General features: G+C 40.9%; 1 protein-coding gene across 1 annotated transcript; it reads left to right on the top strand.

Annotated features, from left to right (window-relative positions):
- The first annotated feature begins 846 nt into the window (after positions 1 to 846).
- On the top strand, positions 847 to 12,115 carry LOC105278000 (cysteine-rich motor neuron 1 protein). The gene is made up of 8 exons (XM_011336773.3): positions 847 to 1,991; positions 3,300 to 3,733; positions 4,286 to 4,838; positions 5,208 to 5,451; positions 5,799 to 6,067; positions 8,134 to 9,918; positions 11,056 to 11,516; positions 11,943 to 12,115. Exons 1-8 carry the CDS (start codon positions 1,889 to 1,891, stop codon positions 12,111 to 12,113), a joined length of 4,020 nt encoding a protein of 1,339 aa, XP_011335075.1. The 5' UTR covers positions 847 to 1,888; the 3' UTR covers positions 12,114 to 12,115.
- Positions 12,116 to 15,348: the final 3,233 nt, after the last annotated feature.

The following is a 15,348-nucleotide window of genomic DNA, read 5'->3' on the forward strand; positions in this document are numbered from 1 at the left end:
CGTAAACTCAGAAATGAAAAAGTTCTAGCCCCTAGAAATTTTTTCTTTTCCGAGCAGTTCTGAGTTGTTGATATCATTATTTTTTATATTGCCTAGAGTTCTCTGCTATTGAAAATACCGTAAACTCAGAAATGAAAAAGTTCTAGCCCCTAGAAATTTTTTCTTTTCCGAGCAGTTCTGAGTTGTTGATATCATTATTTTTTATATTGCCTAGAGTTCTCTACTATTGAAAATACCGTAAACTCAAAAATGAAAAAGTTCTAATCCTTAGAAATTTTTTCTTTTCCTAGAAGTTCTGAGTTGTTGATATCATTGTTTTTTATATTGCCTAGAGTTCTCTGCTATTGAAAATACCGTAAACTCAAAAATGAAAAAGTTCTAACCCTTAGAAATTTTTTTTTTCCGAGAAGTTCTGAGTTGTTGATATCATTGTTTTTTATATTGCCTAGAGTTCTCTGCTATTGAAAATACCGTAAACTCAGAAATGAAAAAGTTCTAACCCTTAGAAATTTTTTCTTTTCCGAGAAGTTCTGAGTTGTTGGTATCATTATTTTTTATATTGCCTAGAGTTAGAATAGCAAGATACTGTTACTCAAATTTATAAGAATTTTGTAAGACATGTCCAATGCGACCCGGGCACGTCAAGTACTTTAATGTCGTCATGCGATAAGAGAGCATGAGATATATTTAGATAAAATACTCAAACTGAATTGCTTCTAAGTACTTGATTAGTTAACAATTGATTTCATATTTAGTTTTGATTTTTAATTTTAATTATTTTTTAGAGGAACGTTTTTATAAATTAATTTTTAGAGATAAACAGATTTTGAAATTTTTTGGTGCATACAAGTTGGGATTTCTTATGTACTTGGCATCCTTTTTTCACCTCTGTGAGGTTTTTATAGAGTATAATATTAACGAAATAATAATAATTTTAGTAATTTGTTGAATGATCTTTTTGCTTTATAACATGCTGCAAATGCATGTTGAGCATGTTAGAAATAATTTTTGTCAGTAATCCTGTTCAGTTTCGCTTCGCGAGAAGCTCCACATTCGCTCGGAAGAGCGAAAGTTTGAGACCGGAAAAATTCCTATTCAGGCTTCAGGATTTCGAGCGTGGAAAAAGGGAAAAGTGAACATCATGCGCGGACATGATGTCTCGACTAATGACCAAGAGCGGACTAATGACAATGAGCGTCATCCTGATGTAATTGCTTCGGTGTAATTACTGTCATGCAGCTTGGCATGGCTCGGCGTGGTTTTGACGTGACGTACGCAGCGTTACGGCCAGTTTACTGTCATTGCATTGTTCATGTCGCTTCCTCCTAAGTTCGAAGGCTTCCCGAAGCATGAACCGCCACATTGCGCTGGTAATTTTATCATCGAACGGTTCCGCCAGCCGTCGTCGTATGAATCGTGAAATAAGGTGCATCGGAGAGAGAGGAAGAAAGGGAGAGCAGAAATGAGAGTAGAAAGGGAGTGGAGGAGAGAAGAGGAGGATAGAAGGGAGGAGAAAGAACATTCTTTCGGCATTCTGGAGCTTGGACACCACGAAAATAACGCTTAATTATCACGCCATATCGATCATTATCGGAGATATCCCTTTCAGCGATATATTAACGGTTACGTCGAGCTCCGAGGGAGCTTATTACATTCTACTGAAAAATATCGCATACCTATCGATTTCGAAATATAGCTTCAATTTCTTCAAAAAAAGCATCGAATTAAATTGCGCACCTAATTTGATGTCAATTCCAATATTTAATTATAATCTTTAGACGATATTTCCTCCTTAAGCTGGTATCATTATGTGCAATATCTAATCTAGACTCCATTGCGAATGTTACAGGTATAACGGCGGTCATAAAAATTACTTAATGCGCTGAGGATGCGCTCTGATTTCTGCAACGGGGGGCTTGCCTGCGCCGTTGTGTGGGTGTTGTCAACCTGCCTACTACTCGCCCTTTCGCTGTCATCAGTGGTCACCGCAGGTATGTTCTTTACGATTGTGCTCTCTTTTATCTGCTATTTTATTATTCATTCCCGATGAAGAAGTTAATCTGTTACCAAGCAAAAGCTTACATTTAATCTCAGTCGGAGAGGTTGGTTTCAAATCAACAGGACTCTCTCAGAGATCATGAAAATCAATTCAAGTGATTTTTGCTTGGATCTTGCACCTTCCGATTTTGTTGCAATTTGTGAAATTTTCGAATTTATCGATTTCGTATTCGCGCTGATGAATATTCTTCAATTGTTTACTTCCATTTTGATATGCAGTTTTCCCTTTCGCGTTACTCAGGTCCTCCCGCGCTGTCGTCTGCCATCATTGCGAGTATTATCGGAAGTGTACGCTTGTTAGGAGTAGTAAGTGTGGCAGTAGGATACCGAGAGAGAAACCGTTAGCCGTCACCTCCGGTTATTTTTATTATTATCATCAGCTCCGTCTTCGTTTAAAGTGTGCTACACTTTAATCTGTGCGGGCTTCAAAATGGCTGCCATGGCCGAGAAAGCCTGTTCCGCGTTGACCTATTAATGCCACCGCATGGCTCAGTAATCCACGCGTTTGCGAATACGTCATTCAAGCCTTCATTGAAATTGTCGAGGTTTACACTCGCGCATGATGTGTAATTACTCTCACGTAATGATTATTTGCGGGATCTCGGTAATTATTTTAAAACCTTGCACTTGGTGTAAAAAGAAATCCATACTTCATATAAAAAATCTGCGCTAAAACCGCCGTGAAATTAGATTAACTGAGTAATACGCTGCAAATATCCCGCTTGAAATTATTTTCATCCGAAAGTAGATCTGATAAATTATGAAACTATTTAAAATTATTTTAGTTCTAAAATTGTTTTAGTTCTAAAAGAGCAGGAGTTTCAAAACGAAATCTATGACTGAATATGCGATACATTGCAAAGAATCGTAAGCAAATCTTACAAATTGTTTATTCATTTGAACTCATCGACGTTATGTAAAAAATTGTATATTCCGAAATACAACGTATAAATAACATAATTATATGTAACAAAATTTATGAGTGGAAACATGCGACTAGCAAAATTAGTAAAGTGCTAAAATTTGCGCGAATTTGACCAATCGTAAACTTATTTGAAGCTTGAAAAGCTTTACAACAGAAAGAATATAATTTATATAACTTATAAAATAAATATAAAATAATATAATATATAATAAAAAATACAATAAAATAAAATAAATATAAAATAATTTCTAAATAAATACGTAAAAGAGATCGAACCATGGTAACACCATGGAAATGACGCGATTTATTTTTACAGAGCCGTCGCTGAAAGCGGTCGGTCGATGCCCATCTCTTCACGAGCAGAACGTGTGCCCTTCGAGGGCCCCGGCCTGCGAGAATGACTTTCAGTGCCAGGGCGCACCGGAGGAGCGTTGCTGCAGGACCGCTTGCGGTTTTCGATGCGTCACCAGTGAACTGACCGGATGCGAGCAACTAGCACTTGCAGCCGTGAGACGGTCGCGGGCCCTCGGCGCCCGGGGCCCGTCACAATTTGTGCCGCGTTGCAACAACGTGACCGGCGAGTTCGAAAGGGTACAGTGCGACTCGGAAGGACGCGGCTGCTGGTGCGTTGACGCGATCGGCGCGGAAGTGCCCGGCACTCGGGTACCCGGTAAAGACGCCATCGATTGCGACAAGCCCCGCGTATGTCCGGCTCATAGCTGCCGGATGTTCTGCCCCTTGGGATTCGAGGTACCTGATAAGAGCTCATGTCGCAATAAAGATGCTCCCCATCTGCAATGTAAAGTCATCCAATGAAAAATATCATAAAAATGTAAAGATAGATGTGAGGGTGGTTTGGATATATTATAAATTGAAATTTATTTACCGCGCGTTCTTATCAAAGAACGATTCAAATTTATTTAGCATAAGATACGTGATAAAAAAATTATAAATTCGATTTTTTGACTACTTTCGCGTTTTCTTTTTCTACAGTACACGAAACAAAGTAACTTTAATAGAGTTTAGACACTTTAGATTAAGCACATCTATTTAAAACAGGCAAATTTTATCTATAGCGCTCGAAAGATAACTTTAGATCCAGGTGTTTGGAGCAAAATAATTCCCACACTTTAAATACTTTAAATTAGACACAAGCGTCCGAGTAAACTTCAAAATTCAACTTTGATACTTCAGACACTTTAGATGGAGCACACGTCCAAAACAAAGCGATTCGCAGTTATGCCAATACCTTTCACGCTATATTTTCATCACTTATAAATAAACGATCGTCCAACTTAATAGATCAATCAGAGCACCGGGTGTCCTAAGTGCGAGTGCCGGGACCCCTGTCGTGGCGTCGCCTGTCCAGGGACCAGTCAGAGGTGCGAGCTGGTGGAAGTGCACTGCGCGCGTCCGCCCTGTCCGCCAGTGCCCAATTGCCGCAAGGCCAAGTCCCTGTTGACGATCTGTCCAGCTGGCGAGCCGTTGCGGATCGCGGATTCGCCGCGGCCGTTCCTCTGCGGTGACACACCAGGCAAGCCGACCTGTCCGCCGACGTACAGCTGCCTGGTGGAGCCCGAGCAGGAGTACGGAGTCTGTTGTCCGTCTAGCGTGGACCTGCAGCGTGCTGGCACGTGCCCTGTTGACCTCGCGGAGAAGGATACTTGCGGGCCCAGCTGTCACCATGACCTTGAGTGCCCTGGCCCGCAGAAGTGCTGCAGCAGTGGACGCTGTGGCGGTAACGTGTGCGCGATACCTCAGGGTCTCAGCGTGTGCCATCGCGACCGTCTGCTCGCCGAGATGCTGAGCGTCTCCGAGCGACAAGGTCGCGGCTACGTTCCGCAGTGCACGGAAGGTGAGGGACGGATTTAGCAGGCACTGTCATTGATTCTCGATCGATTGAGCACTCATGTATTGGAACGTGTATTGTCTATTAATGAATTCTATTGATGACTACCGGGAATTTGGACTAATTTCAGTCGATCATTATTAGATCGTTCATGTCCTCTTAATGTGCCCAAATCACGAATAGGCGTGTTCAATGTTATCAATATATAGCGTCTATAGGGAGCTAAGATGGTGCGAGTTTCTGTAAAAACTCTTGTCAAATTTCTAGAATTTTATTATTATTAACGTTTACTTTGTTAACACATATTTGCTCGGTGTCGGATAAAGTAAAATAATCCATAAGTTTCACGATGAAATAGTTAACAAAATTGTGTAGATGGAGCTTTCAAAGCAAGACAGTGCTCGAGGAACGGTCTGGTTTGCTGGTGCGTGGAGGACAACGGTAGGAAGATATCTGGCTCCATGGGTCCCGCCGAAAAAACTGACTGTAAATCGATAAGCAAGGCGCGTTCACTTCCGGCGTCTTGCACTCCACAGCAATGCGCTCAAGTTTGTCAGTACGGCTTCAAGACGGACTCTTCCGGCTGCCCGACTTGTGAATGCGACAATCCATGTGAAGGGTAGGCATTGCAGAAGGACTTTATCGATTTAAAAGCTGAACTTTTTTTATAAAAAATATCTCGTGGATATATAATATAATTTTTAAGTGACTTATGCATATAAATAAAAAATTATATATTAAGATATATTGATTTATATAATTTATAATTAGAAAATTATAGACTGCAAGTTAACACGTACATTAACGTTTCAAATTAACATTGAAACTTATCTTACGTTAATTATAAATTATATTATAATTATAAAGAGACGGAGAGTGCAACACAAAGAGAACATAGAACATCTGTTTATGTTAGGTGAAATTATATTATTTTATAATGAAACTACTTGCTTTTTGGAACTACAGATTTCCTTGCGCGGAAGGACAAGAATGCGTCTTAAAGCGGGAAGATGGCTGTTCCGATTTTCTTTGTCCAACGAAACCAGAATGTAAACCCAGGAAGACTTATAAGAGCCCCTGCCTCTTCGGTACACCGTTGATGGATCAAGACGGAAACGCCGCAACTTGCTTCACCAATAAAACTTGTCCCGAGGGCTACAAGTGCACGATGGTACCAAAAGCCGGTCAGTCGGTGTGTTGCATGGAAAAGCCAGGCCTTACAAAAGCACCTACAAGTAAGTTCCACCGTGAATGATAACAATAAAATTCCTCATCTATATATTAGGAGTGTGATTTAGTTTTGAGGGTTTTGCAACAGATGGCTGTAGTGTCAGTTTGTTCCAATAGCTGTTTCCGATAACTGTTGTTTCTTACAGTCTTGACATTATCCATCACATTTAGTAGCATTATAGCAATAGATGCAATAACAGTCGTGTTTATATCATCGTAAAAATGCAACTTCCAAAAGCTCTTTAGCATTTTCGACATGCGTTGCTTTTGTTTTTTAATCAAAACAAAACTGCGGCTGAGGGTTATAGAATTCTTGTGGAAACTTGTGGTGATTCTGCCCCATCAATTAAGACGTGTGAATACTGGTTTAGACGCTTTAAAAGTGGTCATACTGATGTGAAGGACAAAGAACGCTCGGGACAACCAAGAAAGCTTGAAAATGCAGATTTGCAAGCATTATTGCACGAAAATCCAACAGAATCCACTTCAGAACTTGCCAGAGCATTAAATGTTGATCGTACAACAGTTACCAAACATTTACATGAAATGGGAAAAATTCAGAAAGAAGGGAAATGGGTTCGACATGAATTATCGGAAAGTGCCATTGCGAACCGGTTGAACATTTGCATTTCGTTGATCGCCAGGCAAAAAAAGAAGAGTCTTTTGTCTCGGATTGTTACTGGGGATGAAAAGTGCATCTATTTTGATAATCCGAAACGCAGAAAATCATGGGTGGATCCAGGCGAACCATCAACATCCACTCCGAGACGCAATATTGACGGTTGAAAAGTAATGCTCTGTATTTGGTGGGATAGTGTACTATGAGCTGTTAAATCCGCATGAGACTGTCACGGCTGGTCGTTATCGACACCAATTGTACAAGTTGAAGCAAGCATTGGACGAAAAACGACCACCAATTGCGAGTAAAGGACGGAAAGTGATTCTTCTTCGTGACAACGCTCGACCTGACGTTGCGTTATCAGTGAAAGAAACACTATTAGAGCTTGAATGGCAAGTCTTCTCCGGACATTGCTCCATGCGATTATTATTTGTTCCGGTGGATGCAACACGCTTTAGAGGATACACACTTTGATAATTTGGAAGAAGTGCGAAAATTCGTCGACGAATGGATCAACTGAAAAGAAGAGTGATTTTATCGTGGTGGAATCCATCTCTTGCCAGAAAGATGGGAAAAAGTTCTAGAAAACGAAGGAAAATATTTTGATTAAGGTATTCATTCATTATCATATTTAAATACATGCGTTTTTGAGCAAAAAAAACCCTCAAAACTAAATCACACCCCTAATATATAAGTGCCGTCTGTCTGTCTGTCTGACCACGAACTACTCCTTGATTAATGAACCGATTTTCTCGAAATTGGTACCAAAAGTTTGCAAATTTTTCAGAAATGGTTACTATGTGGTTTTTTTAAGTTTTACACCCCCTTCCACCCACCCACGCATCCACCCACGCATTCACACATTTATTGACTGATTTTCTCGAAATCTGTTTCGCTCTGTCCAGTTATCAATCGTGATACTTTTAATTTCATCTCCATATTATTTTCATTCACCCCCATCCATCCACCCACGCACTCACATGTATTGACCGATTTTCGCGTAATTGGTACCAAAATTTTACAAATTTTTCAGAAATGGTTACTATGGGGTTTTTTTACGTTTTACACTACCACCCACATACTCACGCATCTACCCACGCATTCACATATCTAGTGACTGATTTTCTCGAAATCTGTTTTGCTCTGTCCAGTTATCAATCGTGATACTTTTAATTTCATCTCCATATTATTTTCATTCACCCCCATCCATCCACGCGCGGAGCGCGGTCCGAAACGCTAATAAATTATATAATATTGTTGTGTCCGGGGGAGGGGATTATTCAAATGACATTAAAAACTAACAAAATAAAAATTAATAATGGATTAATGAAACAAATAAATGAATAATTAAATTATCGAGAATCGAATATTAAAGTTAGACATCAAGACAGAGCTAAGCTTGTTTCTTTCGAAGTTCTATTGAGTCGAATGTCCCCTTTCCCGAAAATTCAGTGTGCGAGTACCTGCGGGACTTCAACGAGCGCATGGAGGGCACACGGGAGAGAATGTCCCTGGCGATCGCGCCGCCTCAATGCGAGCACGACGGCACGTACAGGTCTCTCCAGTGTTCACGTAACAGTACAAGTTGCAACTGCGTGAACCATCGTGGCGTGATCCTGAAGACCGGACTGGAACCGACCGCTACCGCCGATTGCCAAGCTATCAAGGAGCTTACACGCATGTGCAAGCATCTGTACTGCAATCTGATCTGCCCATACGGCTACGAGGTGGATGCAGCTGGCTGCGAGCAATGTCGCTGCCACGAACCATGTCGCGACGTCATCTGCGACCCCAATGAAGTCTGCACAATGATCGACGTGAACTGCGGCCCGGATCGGTACTGCCCTACGGTGCCGGCATGCTTGACCAGCAAGCCCGGTCAGTGCCCGTACCTGGTACCAAGCTCCTCGAGCTGCGAGCTTCAGTGCGGCAACGATCAAGAGTGCTCATCGGGCGACAAGTGTTGCTCAACCGGATGTGGCACACAGTGCGTCGCCCCTGTGATGGCCACGGCGTGCCAGCACGCCCGTGCGGTCGCCGAACACGCCGCCCGTGAATCCGGCGAACCCGCCAGGCGGACCTACATCCCCAGATGTGATGCTGATGGCAGGTTTGAACCGATACAGTGCCACAGCGGTATGTGCTGGTGCGTGGATGAAGAGGGCAAAGAGGTCGCGGGTACCCGGGTCCTTGAGGGAATCGTACCGCGCTGTAGCACACCCCTCAGGTGCCCGGGAGTTAATTGCAAACTCGATTGCCCCAATGGTCTCGAGCCGAACGCGGACACCGGCTGCCCGACCTGTTCCTGCCGCGACCCCTGCAAGAGCGTAACGTGCCGCGGCGAGAACGAGGCGTGCCGGATGGTGGAAGTGGCCTGCAGCGCACCCCCATGCCCTCCGGTGCCTGTCTGTCTGCCGAAGAAGGACAACCCGTGTCCGAACGGCACTCCGTTGTTGCATCAGGACGGCTCGGTGGCCACTTGCGGACCACGTGGTCATCATTGCCCTTCCACTCACAAGTGCGAGCTGTCACCATTGGATGAATATGCGGTCTGCTGCCCGAAACCACGCGACGTTTGCTTCGAGCCACCTAGAAGGGCGCCCTGCAATCCCAACGCGGGCTTCAACGAAACCGAGAGGTGGTACTTCGACTCGGAGCGCAACGAGTGCCGGCGCAGGCACGAATGCACCCTCGGCCACAACGACTTCTCCAGCCAGCTGGTGTGCGATACCGTGTGCCCGGTGTTGTCGCAGTGCGAGCGGCTGCGCGAGAAGAACCTGAAGAGGTCACAGCAGCTCAAGAAACCAATGTTCCTGCCCAAGTGCAACCCTGACAGCGGAACCTGGGAGCCTGTGCAATGCCTGGAGCATGTGGGAGTGTGCTGGTGCGTGAATCGCAAAGGCCAGTCGGTCAAGGGTTCGCTCACCAGAGGTGCCGAGCCCAAATGCAACTTCCGGCAGGCGAGGCGAGGTGGCAGGGGGCCGCAGACCCAGGAAATAGACCGTGAGATTCAAGCGATCATGGAAGATGCTCTGGAGACGGACGAACGACGCACGGAGAAGATTCTCGGCACTAGGTGCCAGGTAATGAAGGACAAGGGCCACGTACCGGCGATATGCGATTCGCAGGGCAGATTTGAGCCGATGCAGTGTGCTGGCGGCACTTGCTGGTGCGTCGACGAGGCCGGCAATCAACTTGTTGGGTCCGAACCATTCCTGAAAGGAGCAAACATTTGCTGTAAGTAGATCTTGATGTGATGATCTTGATTATTTTATTTTCGATTATTTTCGATAAAGTTTCACTTTCATTTCCTTAAGTACCCAGTAAGCAAAATGTGTGCAATCTGCCAGCAGATTGGCAACAGATTACTGCAGAAGTTGATAGCAAATTGGCATCCGTTATGTCCGCATTAGGATAGTGATCTGCCAGCAGAGCCTGCTAACAGACTCTGGCAGCAGATTGACAGCAGAAACCGAACAGAATCTCCAGCTTTTGGCCATTCATATTTACGATATATTAAAGCATGTGTTTACTTTTAACACACTATAAATTGGCATTTTATATTACCATGTGTTAAAAGAACGCATTTGTTTGTTTGTTAAATTAAAGTACATTTGGCTTGATATGTCTTTCCGACAGTTCGTTGCATAATCTCTCTCTTATTGTTAATTTATTCTAATCTGAAGTCCGAATTTTGCCTTCGAACTTCAGATTGCTCGTGGCGTGCGTGAACTACATGGACGTTGTCCATGGGAGCCTCTGTGCCGCAAGTGCAAAAATTTTCAGAAAAATTAATATTATCATGCCAAGGCGCGTATATTAACTTATATAACTGTTAGGCTGAATCTTAACATCGAGTAAGAACTCGACGCGTGCACCGCATAGAGGTGCGGAGCGAAAACACATATTCATAGCCGTGTAAATTTGAATACTGTCAAAAGCTGCGGATCCTGTTCGGTTTCTGCTGCCAATCTGCCGTTAGATTCCGCGCGCGCAGATCTTGCTCGGTTTCTGTCGACAATCCGACTTCGAGCCATGTTTGCAGATTCTGCTCGGTTTCTGCCGCCAATCCGTTCTTAGATTTTGTGAGCAAGCTCTGTTACATTTCTGGCACCAATTTGTCGAATTAATCGTTAATAACAACTTCTGTATCAAATTTGTTGTCTTTTGGCTGGCAATAGTTGATAGCAGATAGTTAGCATCATCTGCTTTCGGCAGACTTGGCTATCTGGGTAAATTTTATTTGGATTTATGCCCGTTTTTAATATATTATATCAACATTTTATTCTTCTGTGAGTACGCTTGATGATATATTGTTAAAAGGATTTTATATTCTATTATACTATCTCTCATACACATTGTACATTTATTTAGTGCCTACGCCAATCGAAGCCGTCGAAGTGACGCTACGTTTCCCCGGTCGATTCCTTGCCACGGACGAGACACGATTCGCCAGAGAGGCTGAGAATTTTCTACGCGAGCTTGGCGCGAGGCTCCGGAAAGACGTGCGAGTGGAGATGAATCAGGACTCAGCGATCCTGCATTTTGAGATCGTCGGCGCGAACAAAGTCGATGTGGCGTTCCATCTCGAGGAGCTCACGCGTATTCAGAAGCTATATATGCTGGGCTCATCAGCGGATGCGACCACCTCGCGCTTCATGCATCGCTCGACCTCTGTGTCGACGCAGGGTCGAGTAGTCACATTGCAACAGCGCGAGATCCTCACGCAACTGGACACGCCGGTCTATCAGACCACGGCAACGCTCGTCCTCGCGGCAGGCAGCGCCTTTGTCATCAGCAGTCTCGTCATTTTACTGATATTATATCGCAAAAAGGTGAGACAGTCCTTGATAGATAAAATTTTTTCGCAAAATTTTTAAGACAATTGTTGTTTACCTCAGCTTGCATTTAATAGTGATTGTTTTATTCTTTACTTAACACTGCCATTTTTTATATATTCTTTACGATATTAGATTATCTAATACATATTATGCAATTCTGTAGATTATATTACAATATTATAATGTGTTCATATAAGTCTTTAATGAAATTCCAAGACAATTATAACATATGTATAAATATTTATTCCGCCGTTTTGTCTATCATTCGCCTTTTTTGCGGCAGCTTCATTCTAAATTCTCTAGAACTTCTCTTTTTTTTAAATAAAAAAATTAAACAATGCTACAAACTTTTGTTACAACTCAATATTTAATTGCTATAAGAATGTTATTCGTTTGTTAAACTGAAGATAATTGTTGCAGATGAAGACGAAGGAGCCCACGCGGACGCTTTCCATGGACCAGCACTTCCTGGCGTACAGCCAGCAGCCGGTCTACGTGATATCGGGAACGGAACAAGACGAGAAGGAGAAAGTGGGTGCGCAACAAACGCCAGAGAACATCCATACGTTGGATACCATCGTCGAAGCGTAAAGTAAATCTGAAATAAAGAGTGTGTATGTGAATCGAACTCCGTTCTGTCCCCGGAAACCTTTTCATCTAATTAATGAATTAATGAAATTTCACGTAATTGCGTGTAACAGACGCACAGTGGGGTATTTGTCCGATTTAGCTAGCCAAAAGTCTTTTGTTTTTCAACAAATTTCAATTTCTCATTAATACTTGATTTTTCGCACTGTTGTATGATGTTAAATATTTTTGTTCGAGTTAATATTTTGACCCCGGATGGTCCTGCAATTTAATTGGAAAATGTCATCTGTAGTGTTTTATTCTACAATATATAAAACACAATCAATTATAATATCGTATAATGATCTTATGTTTATAACAATAAAAAGAATAACCGCGAGATTCCGCGACTATTCTTTCTATTACTATAACCCAGGAAACACAGTCATATAACAGTGATATTGCCATAATATAACAGAATGTAACACGCAATATAACATGTTCGTTACATGTAATGTATATGTTAGTTGTAATTTCCCACTCATACGAAATTGCAGTAATATAACAGTAATATAACGTGTTACTAAAATGTTACTTAAATGTTATATAAATGGAATATAATTATTCTTTCTTCCTCTTTTTATAACTACAGGTTCGTGTTTAATTTATTTTCCTAAACGTTATGCAGAAGTTAGTACTTTGCTCTTGTTTATTATTCGTTCAAAAATGTATCACTTCATTGTAGAAATGAACTTATAATACAAGTTGTATCGTGCCGTGATCACCGTTCCTATATATATTTTGTATCATATTTTGCATACGAGAAACGGAAGCCATCTAGCGGACGACTCGACATCTGTATGTTAAAAATGGTATATAACATAGACATAATATGCAAATATTACAGTTATATAACATCGCATATTTAAGTTATATTACTGTTATATTATTATAAATATATATATAACAGAGCAATATAACAGTTTTATAACACAGTTATATTGCAGTTACAAAGAAAATTATGTAACTTTAACATTAATAACATATAACAGTTGTTACATTGCGTGTTACTTCTGTGTTATATAACAGTTATATTTTGTGTTTGCTGGGAAACATAAGACCTTTCTCTTTATATTAATATAAATATAAATGCCGGGACGTACCCTGAAGTATAATAAATTCCTTCTAGTTATATTAAAATTGACTTTATAATTAACCTAAACATGATATTTTTCAATCTGCTTTAAGATTATCCATAATTAATCACTTTCAACTGTAAAGATACAACTTTTGAAAATTGGTTATCTCAAGAACGCCGAAGAAACATACGTTTTACTGTTACAGATGCTCCAATTCTGATTGATAGAATCGTTGCATAGCAACGTTGCAAGAAGCAAAAATGTCATATTATTAACTCTCTAACTATTTATCTTTACCAGATAGCAATTTGTTTATGTCTAGAACAGATTTAACGAAAGTGACTTTTGGCCAGCTAAATCGGACAAATACCCCACTGTGCGACGTATATATACATATATATACATATATATTATTATAAAGCTGCAAGAGATTCTGTACTGATAACGATATGGGAGGAGGACGGTAAGAACGGGTACACGTGGTGGACACGGAGGCTCAAGAAGCGGCGTTACGGGTAGTAGACACCACACGGCGCAGATCGATACACAGTACATGCGATATCGTTGGTCGAACAAGCCGCGTCATGTATATTCATTTTACCGTAATTTATTGTTTTATATGAGTTATTTTATATCGTGTCCATGGACCATGGACTTTCATTGTGTGATCATGATCATGGATCATGGACTCGACGATCAATCGGATGCGCGCGCACGAGACACTTCCTGTTTATAATATAATCGCCAGCTTTTAGTAGATTTGTCAAACGATAATGATAATGACAGAAGTAAAACATAAAGTTTGTGCTTGTATCCGATATTTGCAATAATAATAATAAATTTATTTTAATAATTTAATGATACAGGAAGAGAGGAAGTGAATTACTGCCTCTTCCTGTGTCGTACCACGGTCCTTCCTCCGGGAACAAATTTTTGAATTTTTCTTCTGCAAAAACCGGAAGCGTTCTTGCGTGAGCGTTGAATTTATTAATGGACGAAAAACAGGTCGGTCGTCGAAGATCCAGGTCGTATTTAGGAACGATTTCATCATTCTCGATGATTTACTTTCGTCATTTTAACATGGGGGCTGCTAATGCAACGATGTCCCTGCTTGGAATTCACGAGTTGAGACATTGTTACGTTAATTATATTAATTTATATCGTACGAATGTAAATATTAGTTTTCCATTGTGTTCAATTATTTATATAGACGAAGGTGAAGATATCAGGATCCTCTTGTATCTCCCGAAGACAAGATTGTTCCTAAAAATGCTACATATATATATAAAAGCACTTATTTATTCCCGTTTTATTAAGATATAAGCAAAATTTAAGGAAGCATGCGAACACGTGATCCGAAATGTGCGGTTTAGCAAGTTTTTTCGTTTTTTGGTACATGCGTATATGACATGACGAAATTATAAATAAGTTAAGTAAAAATTTAGTGAATTTAATCTTTTAAAATTATTTATGAAAAAATCCCTTTCACTCTTCCTATCTGTACATTAGACAGTAAGATTATTCAATTTATTAAAATATATAAAATAATTCATAGATAAATCATTTATTAAGTGTTGCAAATAAAATGATCGTGTTTCCTAATTTAAACTTCCCGCGTTTGTAATTCAACTTTCTTTCCATAGGTGGCACGTAATGCGTACCGTTTGACAAGTCCATACATACATGTCCCCTAGATTAATGCACGTGCACAACCCCTTATATTATACGTTTGTAAATTTTCTCGTACGAGTTCAAACATGATCATAATACGACTGAGGTAACGCGTAATATAAATTTTAGTTTTAGCGATGTTATATTATATTTTCTCCATAAAACCAACCAGCGCATGCACTTGGCGTCCTTTTTGTATATTTGTTTAAAAAGGTAAGTTTTGCGGATAATATTCCTTTGAGAATACCTTTACTATTACGCAATGCGTGCGTCTACGTGTATATAAATGTTACTTAAATTTTCTTTTTTAACTTGGATATTTTTCTTAAATCACAAACGCAAATCTTAGAACAAAGTATAAATGTGTCGTGTGTTACCCGTAAGAGACACAGTTGTTTGATTTTCACACCCTCGTTTCACAGCGTATTACTTGGCGTCATTGCTTATCT

This window comes from Ooceraea biroi, chromosome 1 (genome assembly GCF_003672135.1).
Source record: "Ooceraea biroi isolate clonal line C1 chromosome 1, Obir_v5.4, whole genome shotgun sequence".
Classification (NCBI taxonomy): Eukaryota; Metazoa; Arthropoda; class Insecta; order Hymenoptera; family Formicidae; genus Ooceraea; species Ooceraea biroi.